The sequence below is a fragment of the Anser brachyrhynchus genome, assembly GCF_964034855.1.
Source record: "Anser brachyrhynchus genome assembly, chromosome: 17".
Taxonomy (NCBI): Eukaryota; Metazoa; Chordata; class Aves; order Anseriformes; family Anatidae; genus Anser; species Anser brachyrhynchus.
In genome coordinates this window covers 16377438-16405092 of record NC_137710.1, presented here as the reverse complement: position 1 = coordinate 16405092, position 27655 = coordinate 16377438, and the positions used below count along the sequence as shown (strand labels likewise).

Below are 27655 nucleotides of genomic sequence, written 5' to 3'. Positions count from 1 at the left end.
CCCCTCCAACTGCACATAGCTCTCTCACTCACACAGTCCTGTACTGGAGTCCATGATCGAAAATAATGGTCTGAGGCAGCTGTATATGGCTGTGAACAGTTACAGCCTACGCCAAGAGAATATTATGCTACAAAATTATTTCCTGTTCTCCCCTTTTTCTAGGAGCAAATTTTCTGTATACCAAGAAATAGAAAATGGAACCAAGTTTGATAATGCAGTAAACATAGAAATACATAAAAGCCATCAATATCTCTCCCCACAATTACTGTGATCCATGTATGCAAAGCAGATCAAAACCCAAGGAACCTACATATGCCATTGCCAAAAGTGATGCGTGTTATCTTGCATACAAGATGCTCTCCCATAAGCCCTTAGGCTGAGGTCATACAACCAGCACCTACCAGAATGAACTCATACAAACAATCTATAAAGTCAAGGTAAAAACAGTTACTACTGAGAGAACAGTTTTTCACAGAATGACTACTTCATCCTTGACCTTTCTGTCCCAGTCTTCAGAAGAGACTGAAACCTTCACAAAGAGAATGTAGGAACTAAAATTTCATAACTCTACTGGTGATTGAAAATCACAGACGCAGTGGAGACACTGCATTTTCAGCTTGTTCCTATTGACCCTTTCCTGTAATACAAATGCCAATGACACTTTTCTGTCTCTGCTCTGCAGAGGCTAATAGCCTGTGACATTTTTCCCAGTGAACCTCTTTCTCCCTCTGGAGGGGTTGCCTACCCTTCTGTCTCAGCACTTTCAAAACTTTTTCCTGCTAAAGACACCTATAGCAGGTGATTATGTTTCCTAAACTCTTCCCATTTCCCACCTGTATCTGAATGCACACCCCCACCTCACCTTCTTGAACTCTGTCCATCCTCCAAGGGTTTCCCACTGCATCCCCTGCAGTGCCCACAGCACTTTGCAGGACCAGACCTATGCAATAGCTCTCTGCAGGTACCTGCATCAGCTTCCCTCCCACCCTTTGTTACAAATTAAGCACTAAATCCCTGCCACAGACTGCTCAATTTTTCTTTCCAGATGTGCACAATCCTGCCCTAGCAGCAATGCTTTCTGTTCATTGCATTACCTGCTTCCCTGGGGAGCAGCTGTTGGTGCTGGGCTTAGTCCATGTGTGCCTCCACTGACACCCATCGTGCTGTTGAAGCCTTTTGAAAAACGGTGTAGTGGGTTTACATGGCAAGGTTTTGGTAGCGGGAGGCCAAAGGGTTGGCTTCTGCAAGAAGAATCCAGAAGCTGCCCCATGTTGGATAAGGGCCTCGCTACTGGCCAGTGCCGAGCCAGTAAGTGATGTTGTTTGTGCCTCTGTGAAAGGAAAAGAAACTGCTGTGCAATAGCAGCTGGGAGAGGGAGGAGTGAGAACCAGCCCTGCAGACACCAAGGTCAGTGCAGCAGGAGGGCAGGAGGTGCTCCAGGCACACAGCAGCAGTTCCCCTGCGGCCTGTGGAGAGGCCCCTGGTGGAGCAGGCTGTCCCCCTGCAGCCCACGGGTCCCACACGGAGCAGATCTCCACGCTGCAGCCCGTGGAGGAGCCCCCGGTGGAGCAGGTGGATGTGGCCTGGAGGAGGCTGCGGCCCACGGAGAGCCCCCGCAGGAGCAGGCCCCGGGCCGGAGCTGCAGCCTGTGGAGAGGAGCCCACGCAGGAGCAGGGGGTCTGGGGGGAGCTGCCGCCCGTGGGGGACCCGTGCTGGAGCAGTTTGCTCCTGGGGGATGGACCCCGTGGTACGGAGCCATGCGGGAGCAGTTCTCGAAGAGCTGCCGCCTGTGGGCAGCCCCCGTAGGATCTGTTCGGGAAGGACGGCATCGCATGGGAGGGACCCCACGTGGAGCAGGGGCAGGGCGTGACCGTGAAGATGTGGCGGAGATGAAGTGCTATAGACTGACCGCAGCCCCCATTCCCCTGTTCTCCTGTGCCATTTGGGGGGGGTATGTAGAAGAGGGTGGGTGGAGGGAAAGTGTTTTTGGTTTCTTTCCTTTGTTTCTCACTACTCTAGCTTGTTAGTAATAGGCAATACATTTTACTAATGTCCCTACTCTGAGTCTGTTTTGCCCGTCATGATAATTGCTGAGTGATCTCCCCATCCTTGTCTCAAACCTTAAGCTCTTTGCATCGTATTTTCTCCCCCTTTCTCTTTGAGGAGGGGGAGTGAGAGAGCAGTTGTGGTGGAGTTCAGCTGCCCACCTGAGTAAAACCACCACAATCAGAAAACCCTTTTAAATGCTTTTTTTTTTTTAATTATTCTTTGCACCCTGTTTTTCTCTGTGACCATGTTACTCCCTCCCTCCTCCTCACTACATTAAAAGCTTTATTCTCAGGAAACACGAAGCCATGTCCTTATACACTTATACCCAAGAACCACTTGGTGAACTTGCAAAAGCATTTATGTTATAAATGACTGAGTCCCAAATAGGATTACAATCAGAGTTTACAATTTATTAAACGAATAGAGGCAAGCAAACAGCGCTGGGTGCGCCGGGAGTCTCTGCTCCACCGGGACGCACACCCGTTACGTAAGGCATCTAATTTTTTATACTCCTAGGCTAATACATATTTATTACTACTTCTAAAAGAGGCAAGGTTATTATAATTGGTTTCCCGAATCCGACGTCCTTCCAGGTGCACCTGCTTATCAGTCTCTGTTACTTTCTCGGGGGCCGCTCGGACAGGGAGACAGGGAGGCTCATATTCTTCCTCCTTATCTAGTGGTCTCTTGGCCGGCTGTCAGAAGTTACTGCACATTCGTGCAAAGTCAGCAGTTTTTCTCCGAAGAAATCCCTTTGTTCTCTTCTCGCCTAAACCCAGGCCTCAATGTTAACCCTTCAAAACCCCTTAGTGGCACGAATTGCTGGACCATTTCTTACAATTCCTCCCTTTTTTTTTTTTTTTAATCATCAATTCGTGTCTCTCCTTCAACCTTTGTCAGTAACAATTGGATTTCATCAGTCAGTTCTCGGGGTGTCCACTTCTTAAGCATCATTATCGACACGTCACCTTTTCTCTCCACTGAAGTCATCACAAATTGGGTGCTATTTATTACTCGCCGTATCAACAACGTAAAGCAAGGTATCATACAAGGTATAAACAATAATGTCACTATACCACATAAAAATAAAAACAGCATCCTTTTAACCCATGGTTCACCAGGCAACCATGAAAAGAAATCCCAATCCATACCCTTCCAAGTTTGTACTGGGACGTGGGCTAGCTTTCTAATTTCCTTTGTTATCTGCTTGACCACTTTTCCATTATCATCAATCTGTAGACAACAATTAGAATCGTTCAGTTTTCCACATACTCCCCCTTCTTCTGCTAGTAAATAGTCTAAGACCATTCTATGTTGGAATATAGCATTTCTCATTTGAGTGGATTGGTCAGCCAAAAGATCCAAGGCTGTCGCTGTTTGATTTGTTACAATTTCGAGGATAGCTTGCAACCTAATTATTCGGTTCAAATTATAAATAGGTTCTCGGGCTCCTGATATCAACTCATTCGGGTTCCAGGTGGCTGGCCCATAATGCTGTATGATTCTTTCAGGAGGCCATTCATCCTTTCCCCATTCTTGGGCACTACCCCCGGTTAAGGAAGTATCTATAGATCGTTTCACTCTGTTCAGGTCATCATATAATCTTATTCCTAAATGATCTCCTTGTGTTTGTGACAATAAAAAGAATAAGGGTCTTATGTACCCCACATAGCATATTCCCGACCAATTTTCAGGTAGCCTCTTGTAAGCATGTTTGCCACACACCCAATAATGTCCCTTTAGGGCCCATGTCCCATTTGGAAAAGGACCATTCCATCCCTTTTTAGCCCTTGGGGCGTGATAATACAGAGTGTCCTTGTTACCGAGTGGTCCTGTTACAATGTCTGCCCCGTTCGTACTCGTATATGCGCACTTCCAAGCTCCCGCATCGGGTTTCCACTTACAGTCACAATTCAGTTCTCCTTGGTGGCCAGTTATATTATAAGCTGACCAGAAATGCTTAAAGAACACTCGCCTCCCATTCTCATTCTGCCATCTCCAGCGATAGACCCGCACCACATGCTGTTCCTTAGTGGTGTTATCGCGCTGACAGCTCAAGATTTGACCATCAAATTGTCCCCCCGCTTGTGCTCTTGCCACAGTTTTACATCCGGATCCAAAAAATTCTCTGTATGAGCATTTCAGCCAAGTCCCATTTCTCAGCTGAACATGTGTGGTGTTCCATTTCCCACTACGTGCTGTACAGTTTATAGGACTACATCCAGGATCGGTACAATCATATCCAGGAGACAGAGTCCAATTGCAAATGCTTTTTCCCACCGCCACTGTTCCTGTTCTGTTCAAGCAGTATACACCCCGAGCTGATGAGTGTAACTGCCATGGGCCTCCTTCCTCTTTCCAAAATTGCGTCCCATTATGAACTTCGCTCAGATTACTGACCCACCACTTGGGTTCAACTGGGCCTGCTACCCAGGGCCAACTTTCAGTTCCCCCCGGTCCTCCACAAATCCAGCAGTTACTAAGGTTAAAGGCCCTAGCCACTTCCTCCCCCAAAGTGAAAAAGTTATTCCTCCATTCTTGCCCATGGCCCAATTGCCCCTGTAAAAACAATACCAGAAAGTATAGCATTTCTTATCCTTTTTCGTCGTCCAATCTTGAGAGTGTGGGAAACGCCTTCAATCATGAGGTTGGGCCCGCTTTCAGAGCTTGTGTTACCATTCAGCCCTTCGGGGTGATCCAGCTCCTGGAAAAACTAATCACAATTTCATTATGGGTTTAAGAGGTTCTCATGTTACTTTTCTCAGGACAACCTGATCTTAGCGCGGGAGAAGTCCGGTCGAGGCCCTCTCACTCGGCAGTCAATACCCATAGGGGTTGCCTCCCTCGGTAGACCATACACACCGCAGTGGAGGGTCCTACCCCGGTCTTGCCTTCTCCCTTTCCTCCCTTCAGCCTTGTCCTCTTTATCCAGTGCCCTTACTTCATGCAGAACCTCATTGCTGGGATATCAGTTCCTCTTTAATCTCAGTTTCAGTTCCCCAGGAGTGGACTCAACCCTCCAGGCTTCGGTAGTTATTGGTCCTTTTATTCTGGATGCGTGGGTCCAACCCCTTTCTGCTGTTCTCACAGCTGTTTCAGTAGTAAGTAAAACAAGGTACGGTCCCTCCCATCGGGGGTTCAATGATTCTTCTCTCCAGGTTTTTATTAAGACCTTGTCTCCTGGTTGTATCTTATGAATAGCAAATCCTAAAGGTGGTGTCTGAGTCATCATCCCAATTTCTCTTAGCTCCTGTAATCTCCTTCCAATGGTAATTATGTATTTCTGGATACTATGATCCTCAATTACATTGTTCCCTAGGGGCATCCCTTGAGAATAAGGCATACCATATAACATTTCATATGATGATAATCCAGTCTCACTGTGTGGTTTAGTTCTTATGTTTAAAAGTGCCAATGGTAAGCATTTCGTCCAGGGCAGCTGTGTCTCGATCATTAACTTAGTCAATTGTTGTTTTATTGTTTGATTCATCCTTTCTACTTTCCCTGAGCTCTGTGGGTGCCAGGGAGTGTGGTATTCCCACTGAATACCTAATGATTGACACAACAATTTTATTATTTTAGAAGTAAAGTGTGTGCCCTGATCAGAATCAATGTACTGGATTATCCCATACCTTGGTATTAAATGTTCCAATAAAATTTTTACCACTGTCTGTGCAGTAGCTCGTGCTACAGGATAAGCTTCTACCCATTGTGTTAAATGATCTACGATTACCAATAGATATTTCATTCTCCCTACCTTGGGCAATTCAGTGAAATCAACTTGTACTTTCTCGAAAGGCCTATAAGCTGTTTTTCTCCCTCCCATAGCTGCTTGTCGAAACACTTTCTTATTTATTTTCTGACAAGTTAAACAACCTTGTGTAATTTGTTTCGCTATTTCAAAAATTCCAATGCAACCAAATTGTTTAAGGAAATGATCGCTTAATGCCTTCATACCCCAATGTGTTTGTGCATGTAAACGTTCCAGTATTTGCCTCGCATAGGCTTTTGGCAATATCTCTCGCCCGTCAGGCAGTGTCCATTCTCCTTGTTCTAACTTAGCCCCTATTTTCTCCAATTTTGCTTGTTCTTCAGGGGTAAATTTCTTTTCTTCTCTTTCTCGCCTTTCTTCCTCTCGTATCACATTGATTTTAACAACCTGAGTCCTCAGGGCTGCTTCCTGGGCCTCCTTATCTGCTAGATTATTTCCTCTGATTCGATAATCCAATCCCTTTTGGTGTCCTCTTACATGTACCACTGCTATCTCCTTTGGTTCTCTTAATGCCCTTAAAATTTTTATTATTAACTCTTGATGTATAAGATTCCTCCCTTGAGTATTAATTAGACCTCTTTCTTCCCAAATTTTTCCAAAAGTATGGACCACCCCATATGCATATTTAGAGTCTGTATATATCGTCCCACTTTTCCCTTTTAATAGTTCCAGGGCCCTACATAGGGCATACAGCTCACAAGCCTGAGCTGACCATGATGGGCTCAAAGGTCCGGATTCCACAGGTTCTAAGTTCTTATTAATTATTGCATATCCTGATTTTCTTTTTCCTTCCACTACTCGGGAGGAGCCATCTACAAACATTGCCTCTCCTTTCTCCAACTCAGCATCCTTTAAATCCGGCCTCACTGTTGTCTGAGTCTCAATTACCTCTAAACAGTTATGTTGTACTCCCTCCTGTGGTTCTCCGAACAAAAATTGTGCTGGGCTCTGAGCAGAGGTTACCCTCAGTTCTAAGTCAGGTGAGTCAATTAGTATTGCTTCATACTTTAGGATCCGACTATCCGTTAACCATTTTTCTGCTTTTTGCTGTAAGACACTTCTAACATTGTGTGGAGTATACACCTTTAAAGGAGCACTAAAGGTAATCTTCCTAACTTCTTCTATTAGTAATGCTGTAGCGACCAGAGCTTGAAGACAAGCAGGCCACCCTCTACTTACTGGATCAAGCAACCTAGAGCAATACCCTACAGGTTTCTTAATCCCTGCCCAATCTTGAGTGAGAACTCCATATGCTGTTTGGTTCGATGTATTTACAAAGAGATAGAAAGGTTTTTCCAGATCTGGAAGGCTCAGTACAGGTGCCTGTATTAAAGCCCTTTTTATTTCCTCAAATTTCTGATCATCCTCTGTGAACCACTTAAGCTGGTTATTAGTTAATTTCTCATATAAGAATTTGACCTTTTCACTGTAGCCTTCAAGCCATGGTCTACAATATCCTAATAATCCCAATACTTGCCGAATTTCCTTTTTAGTTTGTGGGGGTCTTAAAGATAGAATCCCTAATACCCTGTCAGGATCTAATTTCTTTTTCCCCTTACTCAGCCAGTGCCCCAAGTATTTTACTTCCTGTTCCACAAACTGTAATTTCGATCGAGACACCTTTAATCTCCTTTCCCCTAAAAAGTTTAGCAATTTAATAGTAGCTTCTCGGGTTCCCTCTTCAGTTTCTCCTGCTATTAATAGATCATCCACATATTGCAATAATTTGACCCCCCTAGGTAACGTGAAATCTTGTAAAATTTTTTCTAAAGTTTGTCCAAATAGATTTGGTGACTCTGTAAACCCCTGTGGTAGCACAGTCCATCTTAATTGTTGTTTTCGTCCCGTTTCGGGGTCCTCCCACTCGAAGGCAAAATAATCTCTGGATCTCTCATCCAGAGGGCAGGCCCAAAATGCATCTTTCAGATCTATTACACTATACCAGGTATGTTTGGGAGATATGCGACTCAATAAAGTATAAGGATTTGCCACCACAGGGAATTTAGCGAGTGTTCGCTGATTTACAGCTCTCAGGTCTTGCACCATCCTGTATGACCCATCCGATTTTTTTACGGGGAGGATGGGTGTATTATGAGGCGACATGCACGGTTCTAAAGTTCCTTTTTCCAGAAGTCTGTCAACCACAGGTTTTAACCCCTTTCGACCCTCCATTGGTATAGGGTATTGTTTGACTCGGATTGGACGATGGGGATCCATTATTTGAATATTTATGGGGTCCATTTCTATCCTGCCAGTCTCCCCCTCCTTATACCATACTAAAGGGTTAATGACTTCTTCATCTTTTTGTGTCAAAGTGTATAATTTAATCTGCAATTCGTCCCCTTGACTCTGAATGCTCAAATTCAATCTTAAAATCAAATCTCTCCCCAGTAAATTGTACTCCGCTTCAGGGAGCAAAAGAAAATCATTAACATAAGTTTTCTTCCCAGTTTCTACTTTTACATTTTTCAAGACAGGCACTCTAAAAGGCTCTCCTTTTGCCCCTATCACTGACATATAATTGTTCCCTTCCTCTACTCCTTTTCGAAGTTTTTGAATAGTAGATTTTTCAGCTCCTGTGTCCACTAAAAACAAAACTTCCTCTTTATGGGGACCAATTAGTAGTTTTATCAAGGGCTCCGTTGATGTTGACGTCCCCAGAAGATATAGCCCCTGACACCCCTATTCTTCTTTGAATGTTTTCTCATCTTGCTCCCGCTTACGACAGTTCCTCTGAATGTGTCCCTTCTTGTTGCAATAGTAACAAGCGGGAATGGTGGATTTCTCTCGACAAGACTGCCCCCTAGGGGCTTTCTCTATTCCCTTCTCCCTCCTTTCTCCGGACAGAGTCTTATTTCTCTGACTTTCTCTTACTGCTGCTACAAAAATCTTAGCTTTTGCTTTTTGTTTTTCCTCATCTCTCCTAACATATACTTTCTGTGCTTCCCTAAGTAACTCTTCTAATCCCCTCTCTTGCCAATCTTCCAGCTTCTCTAATTTCCTCCTTATGTCCCCCCAGGATTTAGCTACAAATTGCGTTCTAAGGAGTGCAGTTCCAGCCACTGTATTCGGGTCAATTCCAGAATACATTTGTAAACTTCTCCTTAATCTCTCCAACCATTCTGTTGGAGATTCGTCTTTCCCTTGTTGTTCATTAAATGCTTTATTAATGTTTTGCCCTCGGGGAACGGCTTCCCTTATTCCCTGTATGATTAATGTTCTCAAATCCCTCATATTCTGTCTTCCTTGGGGTTGTTGATGATCCCAGTGGGGATCCACGTTTGGCCATTTTTGGTCTCCTGGGGGTCCTGCCTGATTCTGTCTCTCCCACATTCTCATTCCAGCTTGCCTAATCATTCCTTTTTCCTCGACAGTAAATAAGATCCCTAAAATGGACTGTATTTCTTCCCAGGTATAAGTATTGGGACCTAGGAATTGGTCCAGTCTTTCAGCTACTCCGAGGGGGTCATCTAATAAGGCCCCCATTTCTTTCTTGAAATTCCTTACATCTGTGGTATTTAAGGGGACTGCCACAAACCCAATGCCTCCCTGATTGCCTCCCAGGGGTACCTCTCTTAAGGGATATAGAGAAGCTCCCTCATATGTGGCAGTCCTACTTCTCGTACATGCAGCCGGGGGTCGGTCTGATTCCGGTGCTGTCGGCGGTGGAGATACCACAGCTGCCGGAGGTGGGGCCACTGCCAGAGGTGGATTGTTAGAATATAGAGGTGGTAAATTATCTAATGGCTCCCATTTATCCTCTTTTTCTTTTTCCCGTTTTTCTTCTCCTTCTTCAAACTCCTCCTCTGTTTTTAGTGTAAATACTGAGGCTGGAAAAGGACGTGAAGTCCTGATCCATAATCTTGCATAATCACTTTCCTCCTGACTAAAAGGTTCCTTTGAGTTAACATGTAGATTTAAAGCCTGGCAAACCCAGTCTTCAAAAGATCCGAAAATAGGCCAAAAGACATGTGGTCTTAAAGGCTCCTTTGGCCATTCTATCATACAATACTGAATCATTTTTACTTTGCTTTTTCCTTTTCTGGGGCCCCTATCGTTCCAATTTCTAATCATTATCCCTAATGGACTTTCTGGTGGTATGTCTGGTAATTTGCTCCCTTTTCTCTGGTCCCGGGTCTTCGATTTAATCTGACCCATCTAGGAATTTTACTGTGGCAATTCCTACAGCCCTTGGTTGCCTTAGTGAGAGTGTCTTGCAGGGGGTTTAGGACCTATCACCCGCCCACGAATCCTATAGGAATCGCTTCGGTCCTTCACCGGCCAAGTCCCTCGCGGGAGATTGGAACCGCGGTTAGAAGACCTCCACAATCGCTTCGGAACTACGTTCCGTCTCAATCACACTCTCACACACACACAGGCAACCGAATCCCACCCAACCGAACGGTATACACATTAAATACTTACGACTCCGTCGTCTTCGTTCGGATCTTCGCGCGCAGAATTACGGGCAAAATATAGTGCTGCAGCCGGCAAAAGGGAGCTCATAAAAATCTAAATCTTTGCTTGCCCTTATTCAGGTTCGAGATGGCATTAGTCCCGACCTGACTCGAACAGGAGCCACCAAATTGTGGGGGCGCCCCTCCTAGATCAAGTCAGAATTCAGGAACCAAGACCATCCCGGACGAGCCCCCAATTGTTATAAATGACTGAGTCCCAAATAGGATTACAATCAGAGTTTACAATTTATTAAACGAATAGAGGCAAGCAAACAGCGCTGGGTGCGCCGGGAGTCTCTGCTCCACCGGGACGCACACCCGTTACGTAAGGCATCTAATTTTTTATACTCCTAGGCTAATACATATTTATTACTACTTCTAAAAGAGGCAAGGTTATTATAATTGGTTTCCCGAATCCGACGTCCTTCCAGGTGCACCTGCTTATCAGTCTCTGTTACTTTCTCGGGGGCCGCTCGGACAGGGAGACAGGGAGGCTCATATTCTTCCTCCTTATCTAGTGGTCTCTTGGCCGGCTGTCAGAAGTTACTGCACATTCGTGCAAAGTCAGCAGTTTTTCTCCGAAGAAATCCCTTTGTTCTCTTCTCGCCTAAACCCAGGCCTCAATGTTAACCCTTCAAAACCCCTTAGTGGCACGAATTGCTGGACCATTTCTTACAATTTATATTAAAGCTAACGTGGATTTTTTGGGGGAGGGGGGATAGTGGACGGGGCAATGACTGGTTGTGTTTATTTTCTCTGGAAATAATCTATTTCACCAAATGCTTTGTCAGTGTCATTTGTCAGGCCAACCATGAAATTTTTTCCTGAACTGAGAGAAAAGAAGGTTGAATTTCAGCTAGCCACTGTTCAGGGTCCTCAGTGGGCCTCTGGGAACACCAGCTCAATTTTTCACAGTTCCTATCGTAGAGGTAGGATTTTTCGCTGCATTTCTTCCACTCCAGGTACGTGTGCTGCAAACCACTCGCTCAGCCAGTTGCTCTGGTCTGGGTAATGATATTTATTCCAGCTGAGCAATTCCAGGAGGAGAAAATGATGGACTTAAATTGAGGTCATATTTTGCAGATCCCTGTGTCCTAAATTTTCCAGAGTGACAGAAAACCATTTCAGCCAGCACACCATGTTGTTTATCATCATTAACAAAACTTAGTGATAGAAGGGCTAAATTAGTCCAGAGGAAAATGCCCAGAGATAACAGCCAAGATCTCTGTCAAAATCATGTGTGGCAAGGTGTGTGGGAGGTGAGTGACACTGGCAGTGAATAACTGGAGTTAGTGCATTAAAGGTAAAGTCAGACTGGTGTGCAATATAGTGCAAGTGGGATGCTTTGTGCAGTGGGCAGCGTCCCCAGCGCTGTCTGTCCTTGGGTTATACACTATGCTCCTCTTGGCAGAAAAGCAGGGATCAGGCTTGGTAAGAAGGTTTCTGTTTGTCTGGCAGAAGGACAGACTGTCAGGAATGCACAGCTGTGCATGAGGACTCACATCTGGCAGCAATGAGCTTTCTGTAGTTCTGGGGGGACTGAGCAGGATTTGTTACTACTCATGGAGTCACTGAGTTGCCTAAAAATATGGATAGACACAGATAAAATGGGCAAGTCTGGGTAGTATCACACTTCTCCATTAAGCCCTTTTGCTGTCCTAAATATGACAGCACAGCAAGGAGGAGGCATAACTATGTGCTGGAGCAAGGAGGGAGAGGGAGGTGCACTAAGTCTTGCTAAACCATCTTCCTCTCCATGGGCTGTATTTTGAAACAAGTGTATCACCATCCTGGAGGGGTGTATTCTCAGGTGAGTACTGTGTTCTGCATTGGGATGGCTGGTACACTTTGTGTATGAGTCATGTATGTGAGCGCTCATGGGTCATGGGAGGTTGCTCCTTGGCTTGCTACAGGACTATCTGGCAGTTTGATTTAGGTAGCATTTTTACCTACTGACTTTCTAGGGGCTGAAATAGTCATAGCCTCTTTGTCACCTTTTATCCTCCGGTACCTTAGAGATTGTGATACCTGCTCTGGATACCCAGAATGGGAGCCCTGGCCCTCACCTTGAATAACTTCCCAAAGCCCCAGATTGTGTTTTCAGGAAGGCAGCAACCTGAACTGGTGCCCAGCAGAGCATCTCAGCAGCTCAGTCCAGTGGCTCTCGATGTCCTGGACTTTGCAAGCACCCCAGCACGTGCCCAGCAGCTGAGCTGGAGCAGAGGAGTTGTGCTTTTGCTAACAAAGTCTCCTTCCCTCTTGAACAGAGTGGTTGCATGCTGAAAACCTTTTGGGAATGGTCCCTGGACCAGTTCTACTCCCAAACCATGCCCAAACTGGTTTGGGCCAGTGTCATTTGGCCCATATCAAAGCCTGTGAAAGCTCTGTGAGCTCTGTCTCATCTTTTCTAAAGAGGAGAATATGTAAAGGACAAAAGCAGTCACGCACGGGCACGCGTGCGTGCGCACACAGACACACACACACACACACACACACACACAAAAGCCCTAACCCCTAAAAAGCCCTTCACGCCTAACCCCTGGTTTAATTTTCCCAAGTTTCTTCTTGCAGGGGTTTATAATTTACCCTTAATAAGTGGTGCTATTCCTTATGGCTACCAGACACTTTCCAGCATAATAGTCACAAGGTCTTATCTGCTCCAGTGAAGTTCTAGTGCAGCAAGCAGAGATGATGTTCCACTCAAGCCCTTTTTAAATGAGAATTTTCATCCTGAGCTGTCCCTACAGCTGGGTGGGGACAATGTGAAGATATGCATCAAATGAGAGACAACTCCAAGCAGCTTCTCTCTCAAATATGCCCTGGACTTCTGTATTCTTAAATAGAGCAGATTACCAATAGAAAAAAGGATTAATTTGGGCAACGATAGAAATTAACCTCCTTTGGACAAGAAGAGCCAGTTCCATGTCATACTATGACATTAGGTCATGTTCAAATTATCATGATTGCATTTCAAAACATTCAGGCATGACAAGCATTTGCATAAATACAAGATGTTAATATCTAAGTAAATTAGGGTAAGAAACCCAGAGACAGCTTTTCAACCCACTTCAGCACAAAAGTGCAGGCTTAATCTGTGTGCACAGTTTTCCCAATTCCATGTCCAATGTATCTAATTAGCCATTTACAAGGACAATTACTCAATTTGCATGCATGGCCGTGATTATTACGCATGCACTGTGCAGTCATATTTACACATCTGGGGCTAGATTTCTGAAGAGTTTAGACCTCAGCTACCAATTTGTGTTGCCTACATAAGTTGACTGATTTCTTGGAGAAAATGGATCGGTTTTGTAAAACTGGTTCCTCTGGTGTTCTGGATCTTGTCCCTAAATTTTTCCACTCTGCACTGCAGAGAAGAAGCTGTCTCTGGTCTAAGGTTATGGCAGGTGTCACCAGATGGCACTCTTACATCTATTCTTCCTTATTCTTTTTCTGTTTGTTTTGATTTTGTGTATGAGCAAATGTTCAGTGTTGAACAGATATGCCCTGTAGTAGGAATTGTTTTGTAGAGAGAAGGTTTTGTTTAGAGGCAATTAGTATGTGGAGACTATATTGGGTGGTGGAAGAGTTTGCTCTCTGCCCAGGAATTACAATGTGGAAAATTCAGAAGACTGAGTTGTTCTTGAGGAGCTAGCCATGGTTGTTGTGTAATTCCTGGAAGAAGTGGTCAGATCCCATGTTAAAAACAAACAACAAAGACACTGAAAGCTATTTTATATCCTTGTACATGAGAATACTAAAACTGGGACACAAAACAGAAGGCTTTCTCCCCAGCATGTCAATGAATTAAATATTACCCCCAGATTATCATGGTGCTATTTCACCCAAGAAAAGTATGGGTATTTTTTGTCCTTAAAGGGTTAGTTAGACAAAGATGTGATTCAGCTCAGGAATCTTCCAGAAGGACCTCTAAAGCATCAGAAGAAGGTTGTTCTGAAATAAAATATGCCTTAGAGAAGGCGAAACAATAGATCAAAAAATATTACTCATAACATTCAACAGAATGTATCCAACATGCTGCTAGGAGTTAAAAATGAATCCCCACAAGAGAAGGTAAATCCCCCTGTTTGTTTTCTTTTGATTGCTTCTAGGCTCTTATTGCTTGAAGCCAGCAAAATCCATACTCCCCACTCTGGGATATTGATTTAATAAAATATGGGACATCCTTGCCATAGAGAAACATGTAAGATTGAAAGATAACAAAAATAGGTAGTTGTCTCTTACGTAGTCATCATTTGTGATTATAAAATTCTAATATGGCTTCTGTGGGAACAGTAGCCTGGTGGCCTCTCAGGCATACCGTAGGCAAGAAGTTGTCTTGTCATTAAGAACTTAATTTTACACTTTCAGACTTCATGTCACTTTTGCTTATTCCTTACTGTAAGGCTGCCTGCTGGAACCACATCCATCCGAGCATCAAACACTAATATGCGCATATTCATGAAAAAGACAATATTCTCCAATGGACATTCTCATTTTGTTTTACTTTGTTCCTGTTGACATCTGTAAGCTGAAGATACGCAATTATTCCAGTTATGTAGATCATTAGTGTTACTACTATTAACCTAGTATATTCCTGTTGCAACATGAGTGTCACCACAGCTCCAGAGCATCTCCCCTTCCACAAGGGAGAGAAGGGGTCTTATGAGGCACCTCAGTTCCAGCCTTGACCTTCTGAATGTCTGTAAAAAGATGGGGAAGGTTGTAGGAAACAGTGATTTGAAGACTAAAGAAAATGCCTTACACAGAGTGATTTCAGAGCTCAATCTGTTTGGCTCATTAGGAGGAGGACAAGGAGGTGATGTGATTATAGAAGACAGATGACCTTGGGTTGCATTTTTTTTCCATCTAGTAAGGAAAGACATCACCAACAGAGCTAGTTCAAGCATCAACAGTGGGGAGTTTGCTGGCAGAGAATTTAGCATGGGCTATAAAAGCCTAGCATGAGGCATATGCTGTGTTGAAAACTACAAACTCTGGAGTACAGCTGCAGGCACTTTGTGAACATCATTCAGACATGATCACAAGGTCAGTGGTGGTGCAAACATTGGTGAACTGAGGGAATGATTCCAGGTCCGAGAGGTAGGTTCTTTTGCAATGAATAGACCAGGGATCCAGATGGTCATTCCAGGTTGTTCAGTATCCTGGAGCCTCTGGCGGTTTGGATTCAGCTTCTCAGGAACAGAATCCCCCATGCCAATCCCGAACTGGTGAGTTTTTCCAGTTCACAGGTTCAGATGTGTGACATCCCAGTTTCGTAACAGGGTGAGAGCTCTGGAGTACACCATCCCTCCTCCTCTTACCTGCCTGCCTTCAGACAGCAAAAAGTCTGGTGCACTCCAGTGGGGCTCCCAGTTTGGAGGTTCAGACTACCAAAGCATTACACCTGCAGGATGCATTCTGGCTATTCAGTGGTTACGGTCTCAAGATCTGATGTGTAGACCAGATTGTTCTTTTCCTGCTATGTCCACATTTCTCTAAATTTCACTGGATGTCCATTTTCATTCCCTTTTTGTCTGCACAGCATGATTTGCTGCCATTTCGCTACTAATGCATGCACGCACACACCAAACAGTCAGCTATTGTTCTGCTGTCAGGCTGGATGTGTGCGTGGAAGTTAAGCCTTTCAGGCTTGTTATAGATTCAGACATCTCTTCATCTGGATGTTGCCTGCGGTCTTGGAAATAATCATGTCTTTCAGTAAGGACATAATTCTTAGGTGAATAAAAATCATTCAGCACTTTAATGAGACCATTACATTTAGTTTCAACTGTCTTCCCTTCTTCCACAAGGTCTTTCAGTAGGAGAAAGAGCTTTGATCCACCTCCTAATAGAAACATGTTGTGTGCCTTGAGTTATGGATTCATTGTACTGTTATGGATTGAATCCAGTTATGGATTCATCCTACCAAGCTCTGCAGCCTCACTAGTGCTCTGGCCCCTGTTCTCCTGAGCGAGGCTGGTGCCTCCTCATTTCCTGTGCCCATCCCCACTCCCAGGACACCCCTGCTGATGAAGCCTGCGATCCCTGGAGACTGTGGAGGAAGAGGCCCATTGGAACAGCATCCTCTCTCCACTGGAACAGTTATGTTCCTAGGAAAGGGACTAGTTTAAATAGCACTGGCAAAGAGGGAGCCTCTTGAGCATCTCTGCCCAAGGGATGTGCTGTAGGAGGCCTGTAACAACCTGCTGGAAGTGCTCCAGTCCTAAAGCCACTGAAGCAGGAGTATGCCTGGAGGGAAGGTGCTGCAGACTTGTTAGTATCACTTAACCCTTTGCAGATGCAACTTCTTTCTCACAGTTACAAATGATTCTTGATAATCAGATTATTTTTCCATGCATAAATTTAATCCTATTACTTCTAATTATGCCCCAGCGTGCAGTGCTAAACAAATCCCATCTTTTTGTCACGTTCACCCTCCAAGAAACTTATTATGTTCCCTCTCGAGTCATTATGCATAAGCATCTCTTTTAATCATTCCTTGCATCCAGCCCCTCCAGACCTCAATTATTTCTGCTCCCTCTTAATGTGTTGCTATGATTCTGTTACTGCATGGACTACAAATACTTCACTGGGTGTCATAGACCCTAAATGGATAACCAAAGGTCATTAAATGTAAGTAACCATTTTACAGACAATATTTCTATTTTTTTAATGTGGTCAAATTGAAATGCACCTGACAGGTCCCTTTCTCTGCAATGTGGAAGATTTTCATCATAACACATCAAGCCTCAATGTGATAATTATTTGCAAAATTATATTTGTCATCAGCACTTTGTCACTGAAAACAGTCAATTTCCATAACTGCTGATTCTTTATTAGAAAAGTTAAAATTTTCTTCTGATGACTTTGCCAATAGCAGATCATTTTAAGGTCCCTTGCAGAACAAAGATCCTTGGAAGAATAAACAGGCAAGTGAGTGAGTTTCAAGCCATTTTTACCTGTAAAGGATAGTGGAGAAGATTCTGTTGCATAAGGCATTTGTACCCATCCTTTAGCAGATGATTTCAGCTTTGCTCCTACAGTGATGACAAAGTTCTGCTGAGCTAAGATGCATCAAATGCTGCCTGTTCTCAGAGACCTGTGATGCAATTCTCTGCTGCTATTCATCTGCATTTAAAGTGCCAATTATGAAGCGTGAAGGTAATAGCAATGCTCACAAAGATAGGGAGACCCTAAAACTGGAAGGGAGAAGGGGAGAGAGGAGGATAGTAGTAAGGGCTCAAGCAAGCTGTGTGTGCACAGAGCACAAGACAGTTTGGACAACAAACGTCTTTGGTGAGAAATCCCAAACCTTACTGGGTTTCACATTTCATAATAAATCACCTTTTCTCTTACTACAAAGGGTCTCAAGAGCATTCAGAGACTCCATGTCTCTGCCCATGAGCTTGTCTCAGCTCTTAAAGAAACATGCTGCCAAGTGCTGGCATGGCCAGGCATACCTCCCAAAGCTGCCATCTCCTGCATATGCTGTCACCACCACCTATGACACAATGGGATGCCACCAGCGTCGTGTTTGAATCATGGAGCAACCAGAAGCTATTTCTGATGCCATTCCCAGTGACATAACATGCTGTGATTGACACATGCCCAATAAATGAGCAGGTGAGGACCATGGCACAGCCTGGGTGGCCAAGCAAAACTTTTGTGTGTGCTCAGCAGGCAAAGCATACCGTGGAGGAATAGCTGTGGAAGTCTCTGGTCTCCTACCTCAACCTACGTTCTTTACACAGAATTAATTGCAGTGTCAGCAGTTTGCCCCAGCAACAGAAGAAGAGGCATAAAGTAGCTCCTAGTTAGCTTCTGTGTTTGGGAATCTGCATTTTCTGGGGGTATTTGTGTCTGTCAGAGGTGACAGGCTGAGCAGAAGACCAGCTCATGTTCCTTGTCACCTCTGCAGCACTCCAGGATTCTCCTGAGCAAGCTGCTACTCTCTCACTTGTGGGAAGCCTTTGAAATCACATCCACAGCCCAAACAAGTGGGATATTTGTGGTTGGCATTTACAAAGCATTTATCTGCAGAGAGTCGTGGCAGATTGCACCCTGCAGTTACATTTGGTGCTCAGTAAAAGTTCTTGGATGACATAATGTAATTATCCTGGGAAACATTGCTGCTCCATGGCTTACACTGGTGTATAGCTTTAGAAATAGCCTTTCTCTAACCATTTGAGAGCCAAGCTTCCACCTGGACTGGCTTTCTGGTGTTTCTCCAACAATTAGGGCCCACAGGTCTTCATGCATGAAGAATTCTGAGAGTGCCTCCGCATGACATTTCTCCCTTACCTTATGCTGAGCTCTCTCAGCTTGTCTCTGCCAGTGGCTTGTCAGGTGTTGCAGAAGCATGGAAAGGCTTGTTGGGAAAAAACATTGGGGATCTCTAGCCCAGCTTCTCGCTCTAACTGGGAGTATTGCCAAAGATCAGAGGTAATTAGAGATGTTCAAGGACTGAGACTCTTCTGCCCCTTCGAAGCACTCTCCCAGTGCTGCACCACAGTCCTGTTAAAGAAGCTTTTCCTAACGTCCAAACTGAAGCTCCCAGGCTGTGGCTGTTTCACATCTTTTTTTTTTTTTTAAATGATCTGCCACTCCTGGGAATAGGTCTGCTGCATCATATTTGTAACTGTTTTTCAAGTATTTGCAAGCTGCAGTAATAACAATGCAACCCTGGTCTGGATCATGTAAAGCGGAGGTATTTTGAATTTCTCATCAGAATGACCTCTCCCCAGGTTAGCTGAGGACTCAACATATGGCTCACTCAGCTGGAACTGGGAATCAGAGACACAAATTCCTGGTCTATCTCACTTGAAGGCCTTCTTGGAAAAAAAAGGTGATTATTCCTAGATCAAAAGAATGACAGTTGCTTTGGATATTTCCACAACGTCAATCAGCAGAGAGTGAAGCATTAGATTGTCCCATCCCCAGGGCCTTGTCCTCTGAGCACGGTGCAATCTGTTGCCCAAATTATCTCCTCACCTGGGGATTCCTTTGTGTTCAAAGATTCTCTTGATACTATATTTCTTCAGAAAAAAAGGCTTTAAAGTCCCATTTTGATTCCTTTTAATCTAAATTAAATTCATTTCATTTTGAGATGGGCTCAGTGGAAGGGTCTATTAAAACATTAGGAGCAAAAGAAAACATCTGAATTGCAACTGCTGCATGAAAGCGTGAAGGCTCTTGTCAAAACCTTGATATAAAGGACAATGCTGTGCTTCATTGTCAAAGGGAGATAATTGAAACTAGCATTGAGTCATGTCATCACAGAACTCCAGAACTGAGAGAAAGTTCAGAAGGGGTTGATTTTTGTAGCAAATTATTTTCATTGTTGGAAAAGCTGCTTGAACAGAAATTTGATCTTCCTTTAGAAATACTAAAAGCTTTAGAATACCACACAAACCTACTCCACAAATTGATATTTCAGAGGCTTCCTTTCTCTGTAGTCTTTTTTACATTTCTCTCTGAGTAGAACAGACAGAATTTGGTCTTATTAGGAAAAATTCTTGCATTTAGGGAAAAAAAAGCCGCATATATTTTTTGATACTTCTACAGCAACAATGTCGCTGTTGAAATGTTTCCCTTTGAATAAATCTGCCATCATCTTATATGCCGCTTTCTTATTCATCCTCATGAGAAAGAATTACAACAATGCCAGATCATATTTAGTTATAAGACTAACAAAACTTGTGTGTGAGAGTCACTCCTAGATGGTGGAAAAGATCTAAGCATCCCTACCCTGCCAGCTCCCAGAGAGGCAGTGGAGCCTGTGATGGTTAACGGCTGGGAAGCATCTACGAGCACCTCTTGCTCCTTTTTCTTGTAATGCCCCAGGGGATGGGAGAAGATAGGATGTTTTAAGCAGAACATCAGCAGCCTACTAGAAGAGATTTGAGATTTATGCATAAGGAGACATGGTGAAAGCAATCTCCTCCGGCCCACCACTTCACACAGCTGGACATCCACTTCTGAGCTGTCCTCTTGTGCAACCAAAGGAAGGAGCAGGCACATCCAGAGAGCAGCTCAGCTCCTTGGGTCTGCCTGTCAGTCTCAGGTGCCTACAAAGGGAGCCCCAAATGCAGATGCTAAGAGGGGTGAAAGGGTGAGACACCTTGGCCTCCACCTCAGGTTCAGTTGCTTCACCCTGAAATACAGTCCTTGTTGCAGGAGCAGTCTCTTTGCCTATGTACGTGTGAGGAGCCCAGCTGGTAGCTGAGGTAAAACCAGTGTTTTCCATCCTCTTTCCAAGTTACGAGCTCAAATGGTTGTGCTCAGAGAAGCACTGGGAGAAAGGATTCAAGCTCTCTTTCCTCTCCAGCATGAAAAGTTTCCCAGAAAAACACTTAAAAAAAAAACTATATAGTTTCCAGAGAAATAATGAAAGGAATTAAAATTGCACCCTTTCCTGTATGAAAAAAAAAATATATTGCTTTGATAATACAAAGTGGGAGGGAAAAAATATTATTTTCATATCTACAAAATATATTTTTCCTACTTTAAAGTAGCACCACCTTTCCAGTTCAAAATTTTCTCCAGTTCAGAACCAATTATGAGGCAACATCTGTTATGTACTTGTTCTCATTCATCCCCACTTTTTTATAATCTCTAGATGAAAAAAAAACACTAAAAATAATATTTTCTCTCTCTCTCTCTCTTTTTTTTTCTATTTTCCAAAGTATAAGCCCAGTTTCTAGGACCTTGATTTCTGGAAGTAAAGGGAAATCAAGAACCCAACTGAAATCAGAATTTGCTTTTGCTCTTAGTCTTGAGATTCTACTTGAAGAAAATCACAGAAAATGACATATTCTTTGCTATCCACCCTGGTTCTTCCTCCTGACAGCAAGCAGACACCTGGAGTGACTAGTTAACTGTACGCCCTACATTGATCCACTTGGCACTTGAGGGCCTGCTCAAAGCATTGCTCACTCAGGTTTCATATTGATTTCTTTGAGGTGTGTGCAGTCCTCAGCTTGTGATGAATGCAGCAAGGACAACCAACTAGAGCACTCCAGCAACAAAGCCCCTGGAAAACATTTTTAGCAACCTCATTTTTTTTTTTCAGCTGTATTGGCCTACACTATTGACATGTGTTTTACATGGCCACATTAAGCTCTGAATAACTAAATTAGAAATAGGCCTTAGCATGCAACTCATGGCTGGAGTTCCCCAGTTTCTGAGCTTTGACAGATGGATTACATGCTTTGTACGTATGCACAATCTTCTGAGTGAGAATTTGCCAACTCCATACTTCACTCACTCCTGGCCCCTCACAGTCCTGTCCTTACAGCACACCACTTACCAGGAATGGCACTTACTTACTTACTCATCTGAACTCAGAGCATCTGGGAAGAGAAGAGGTTTCTCTCAGAACAGTGCTCATAGAGCAGAACAAGCCTTCCCGAGAACAGAAATGTCCTGTACATGTGGGAGGATCTTGCCATGCACTATCCAAGCTGTCCTTAGATAGCATTTTCCACAAAGCCCCAAGCCCTTTCTGTGCGGTAGAAATTTCCTAATTCAAAGCTCAGGGTACTTCTGAGTCTCCTGACAGTGGCTTGTGCATGGCCCCAAAGACAGCTCTTCACAGAGCTGGGACCCCGTTGTCAACCTGACCCACATTTGAAGTCTCCTCTGGAAAAGCTCTGACTGAGGAACGCACACTCTTTGCAGCGTTGTTTTGGAAATGCTCAGCATAAACACTGAGGGTAAGCGCATCACAGTGGGAGCAGCACAGCCCTGGGTGCCTGATGCCTCCCTTCCAGCCTTCCCTGCTCTGCTCGGCAGACTTGCTTCGTACTGCTCCCAAGACCAGCTGCTAGCAGGGTTGCTCATTTAACTTCTCCCTTTTTCCTAATCAAACTAGAATTTACAGAAAATTGGTCAGCTCTAAAATGATGTTTGTAAGTAGGTTTTTTATATAAGTTTTCTTAGCTTCATTTTAGCAGAAGCATCAGATGTGCATCAGGCACAGAAATACAAATTTCCCTGTCATACATCAGATGCCTGGTGGGAACCTAGGACCCAGCTCACATGCAAATTGTGTTTGTAGTGCCTGTTAGGGCATGCAAAGCCCTTACAGGAGGTGGTAAACTGCTTTTCAATAAAAGTTTAAGAGCATAAACAGTAATAGTAGGCTAAGTAAAGTGAACATTTTTAGAGCAAAACCCTAGCTTGTAGAGAGGCTTGAAATGAACTGACACATGATCACAGGTTTGGTAAAGGCTCATCTATAAAAATACTGTCTTTATAAGTGCCAATCAAAAGTGCTGGAAGTGGATGGTTTCCTCTGCCCTAAATATCAAGGCTTAACTGATAATGAGCAGCTGGCAATGCAGGAGGTTTCCTGGCATGGCGGGAAGTCAGTGACATGTTCCAAGTCCCAGCCTCTTCCACCCTTCTGGCAGACCCAAGATGATTGAAGATGGTTGAAGTTTCTGGGTGTCTGCCTCCACCTCATCTTCTACTGGGGTAATGCTGTTTATATACTTTACAAACCTTGTTCTTCTTTGCTCCTGTGCAGAACAGGCTGTTCCAGGATCCAGTAGTTCAGCAGCATTTAATCCTTTTATCCACAGAAGTTCCCCTACATGGGAACATAGGACATCAGTGATCACAGAAATCCCTTGTTCCGTATAAAAATACAGATTCTTTCAGAAAAAAAAAAAATGAAAAAAATGAAAAAGAAAAAAAGAAAGAAAATAAACAAACCAAAAATACCCCTAAACCCCAGACCCACAACCCTACAAAATAAAATAAATTATTCAGTATCACCAGAAAGACCAAGTGACTCCAGGGAGTTTTGAATCACAGCCCATTGTTAGTGTTGTCACTCAGCACCATACTGTGGAAATGTGGATCAGCCAGACTAAATACAAAGGAAAGCATCAAGAATCATTAAAGGTCTGGGCAACACAGCCTACCAGGGAGGACTGAAGAGCTGGGGCCATCGAATCCTAAAAGGAAACCTGAGACTGGACACTGTGGCGGTCTTCACACACATCAGTGTTAGGAGAGGCAGGAGTCCGTTCCAGGAGTGACTGCTGTGGCTGGACTTTCTAGCAAAAAGGTAAAACTGTTTGCAGAAAGGATGCCCCATAGCTTAATCACTGAACACCACACCAGCCTGATGACCCCAACGGAAGCATATATATTATGTTTGCAGAAGTCTTTACAGCAGTCAGGATTGTAAAGAGGCCTGGAGATGACATATGGTAGTGACTTGGAGGGCTGCCCTACCAGCAGAAATACAGTGAAATGTGGCAGCGTTCTGTAACACAGGCAGATAATGAATGAACTTTTAGTGAGTGATTAGACTAATACTCAATCTGGAAAATTATCATGCATCCTTAAGGCTGACTGTTGGGAAGCACAACTGAATTGTCAAGCAACTCTGAATCATGAACACATTTGTAAAACTCATGGAGCTCTTAGAGAGATGATTTGAAAAGAGCTAGAGGGGCAAATTAATTGAATAAACAACACATGGGTAAGCATTAAACCTGAATCAACCCCCAGTTGGTCTGATCTCTGTTGATCCATATGGATACTGTCTAGGCACAGCACTTATCTGGGAGGACAGGATGTGCTCCAGGAGACTCAGAGCCAGAGGCCTACTTTCAGGAGCAGGGAAGCATTGAGGAGACCCTAGGCCAAGCAAACAATTTTGGGAAGAAGTTTTGTGTTCTACTATAATAATTAAGTAGTTGGTACCCGCTGCTGGTACAGACAGCAGCTCCACTGGAGCAGCCAAAAGAAAAGAAAAGAAAAAAAAAAAAAAGGAACAGGATTTGGAGTGCCAGAGTAGAAGAAAAAGATCTGTGGAATAGGAAACTGCCACGAATTCTTGTGGATCTTTCAAATCAGTAGATTTGCAGCTAAATGCATTGCCCCAAACAGTCTGTGACCTCAGGCGTTTCTACAGCAGATGTTTATCAGAATGCCACACTTTGTCTAAGTTGGTTTTCAGCATGTGATTTCCTTATAATGAGAGCAAAGGAAGAGAGGTAACCCCTAAGGCCTGGAGCATGACTGGAGGAAAGAGGCTACTTTGGCAGGCTTGTATTCATGCAGTCATGACAATAAAGATGATTCTGCTTTTAGTCATTTTAAAACCTACATTTTTTTCTAAGAGGTGCTGCAATACATGCTTTGCCTACCCAGTTCTGATCATGTCCCAGCCCAGGGTGGTGACTCAGTGCTGTCCCCATTTATGCAGAGACAAAGCTCAGTACCCAGCTGTTTCACAGTCCATCCATGTGGCTCACAGAATAATAGAATCACAGATTTTGTGTTTGAGTTGGAAGGGACCTCAAAGCCCACCTAGTTCCAACCCCCCTGCCATGGGCAGAGATGCCACCCACTAGATCAGGTTGCCCAGGGCCTCATCTAGCCTGGTCTTGAACACCTCCAGGGATGGGGCATCCACAGCTTCTCTGGGCAACCTCTTCCAGTACCTCACCACCCTCATCATGAAGAATTTCTTCCAAATATCTAATCTAAATCTACCGTCTTTTAGCTTAAAGCCATTATGCCTTGTTCTATCACTGCACTCCCTCATAGAAGAGTCCCTCTTCTGCTTTCTTGTAGCCCCCTTTAGGTATTGGAAGGCCTCTATCAGGTCTCCCTGGAGCCTCCTCTTCTGCAGGCTGAACATCTCCCCCTCACCCAGGGGATGTCTCCAATCTGCTTCTCTGGCGGCCTGCGGTCAGTGCAGTGGGGACTGAGAAACCTCTCCCACAGGGAAATTTTAAACTTGAAAGAAATGCGTTAACAGGCGTAAATTCTCTGTTCTGCTGGAGGTGTTTACATTGAGGAAAAGACGGTGGTCCTCCCAAATGACAATCTGGTCATGTTGAACGGCAGAGCTACTGTTCTAATATACTTTAGTACAGCCTGCAAGTTATTTTTTGGGGCTCCAGGAGTGTTTTCTATCACAATATCATTCTCCAGAAGACCCTGGGTCCCAGAGTTGAATGCTGATGCGTATCTCTGTAGAGTATGGAAACACACAATGCAACTGTCAGGCCTCTGCTACCTTTGCAAAAATACTGCTTCAGTATGTGAAAACGCTGAGCTCCATGAGGTCCACCTGAGGGGAAGTTCTGCCCCTACCACCACTGCTAGCAAGACCCGCTCAGAAGCTGAGTTTCTGCAAAGACATCATTCTTTACCAGAACTTATCTTTGTACTGAAAGGAGCAGGAAACATGATGTCTACAGGAGGGGTGCCAATTGATTTGAATTTTGGCTCGGTGCAAGAGCTCATCCACACAGCCAGTTGTTTCCGAGGTGCTGTCACTGCAGGAGGTGTAGGTGGACTTTGCACCCAGCAGGGACGTGGCCAGTGCCCTGACTTTGGCCGGAGGCCAGGCACGGCAGCACAGCACTCAAGGGGGATGCAATCCTCCGTGTGCAAGCAGCCCCAGATTTCAGTCTTCAGACAATTTACTAAAAATAATCTATGCTCGATAAGTGACACACTTTGAGGCGTTGTGAGTGTACGCATTCAGGTAGCAGAGAACCGCTGAGCTGGCACAAAGTTTTAATTCAATTCTCCAAGATCCCCTCACAACTAGGGGATATTGGCACTGAGAGCTGTTCCAGCAGTGTGTTGGTGCTTCCAAGGGGCATGGCCAGCTCCTGCGGCAACGTGATGCAAATGCACAAACTTGCATTAATGATACAGTCAGATATGTTCATCTTAGCATGACAATTGAGGTGATCGCATTACCTAACCAGGGGGAGAATATAGCTTTAAAATCTAATCCAAAGAAAATTGATATTACAGCCTTTATATACACTTTTATTCACTGAAGCCTTATGTAGGTATTGCATTTCCCAGACACATATTTCTGTAACTAACTGTCTCACCAATGACACTAACATCACACAGAGATGCTATCCTTCATGCTTTATGAACGTGTCTTTGCAGTGGAATAGCTCCTTGCACCAAGCATAGCAGTTTACTCATTTATCACTTTACCCTGCTTTGCACCGTTCCTAAATGTTGATTATAGCTACTGTTCCAACACTGTCCCATGGAATTATTATTCCTATGGGGTCTTCCTGAAGGGGACTTTCCACTAAATTAACTAATCACCGTATGCAGAAGCCAAGCTTTCAGCACGCTGGTGCTCTCACAGCTGTATTATTAGGCACGGGAATTACAAAACCTGGATCAACCTAGTCCGAATTCAGTGTTCCCCCTGCTTAAAGCACCAGGTTGTGAGACCTCATGAGCTCCCCTCCAACCTGGATGGCTCCTGGTTTTGTGTGACTCTTGCTCCAGACTGCGTGATATGAGCTATCTCAGAGAATAATGCTCTACCTGCAGTGCTCATGCAAAGCACTGAGCCAGGCACAATTCCCACTTTCCATTGGCATTGCTCTAAATCAGATCCGTAATAATGGTGTGACTTAATGCTGGCTGTAACTGCCTTACCATTTTGTGTCTGTGGTTGTGCCCATTTTAGCCTGCAATGTGAGCTGTGAGTAAATGCCTGGCGAGGCGCTGTGTAAACTTTTAGCTCTGTGAGCTGGTCTGAAATTATTTCTCTTGCTGTGCTTCCCAACCTGGGGGTAACCTGGCAGCATCCTTGAGGCAGGACAGTGTTGTTTCCACAAAAGCACCTGCTTTTTCCTCAACATGAGTTAAATTTTGTAGTGTTCAGCTGCTGCCTTCGTTAGAGACACAAACCTTTAAAACCACTGCACTCCCTTAATGGCAGGAACACTGGCTAAGATTTGCCTTTCCAAAGACATGCACAGAGCCTGCAGCTCCAAGGCCTTCCCTGCACATTGAATGCTTTTAAACCTCGAGAAGCCCCTTCTTGGAAATGTTGGTATAAATGTGGGGTATTGCTTTCAAACACTGGGTTGTGAGGACAGATGTTGCTGGTCAGATGCTGATGGACCGCCCCTGGCCAAGCGCAGGGATATTTTTGGCAGAGCGGGGCAGAGGAGCCCATCTGCAGCACTGTCCGTGGTGGGGTGATGGCGATACCTGCACCATGGCTCTGGGGACGGAGGGCATTTCTCTCAGCGTGGTCTGGAAATGCCAGACAACAATCACTGTCTGAAGAGGGATTGTACTCTATCCCAGCAGTAGTTAAAGGTGTTGTTTAACAGCGACTGCCAAATGCAGTTATTTTTAAAATCAGCATTTCCAGATAATTGCATCAAAGGCTTTAACAAGATTGGGCCAAGGAATTTGCTGGAGTTTTCCAGTAAACTGAAAGCAAGGGGGAAGCTCCTGAGAGCTGGGGGAAAGCCTAAATGAATGACACAGCCAACTCCACCCATGGGGAAAACCACAACAAGCAACAGGGGAGCTGAGTAATGCAGAGTTAAGGAGGACTAATCATAAC

At 44.3% G+C, this 27655-nt stretch overlaps 1 protein-coding gene across 1 annotated transcript; it reads right to left on the bottom strand.

The window, feature by feature from the left end:
• Window positions 1-3596: 3596 nt before the first annotated feature.
• On the bottom strand, window positions 3597-12433 carry LOC308179695 (uncharacterized protein; the record flags this gene model as incomplete). The annotated part of the gene is made up of 2 exons (XM_080560246.1): window positions 10247-12433; window positions 3597-4762 (listed from the first exon to the last, which is right to left on the bottom strand). A coding segment is annotated over exon 2 (1042 nt), but the record flags the coding sequence as incomplete, so codon positions are not given.
• Between the last annotated feature and the right edge of the window lie 15222 nt (window positions 12434-27655).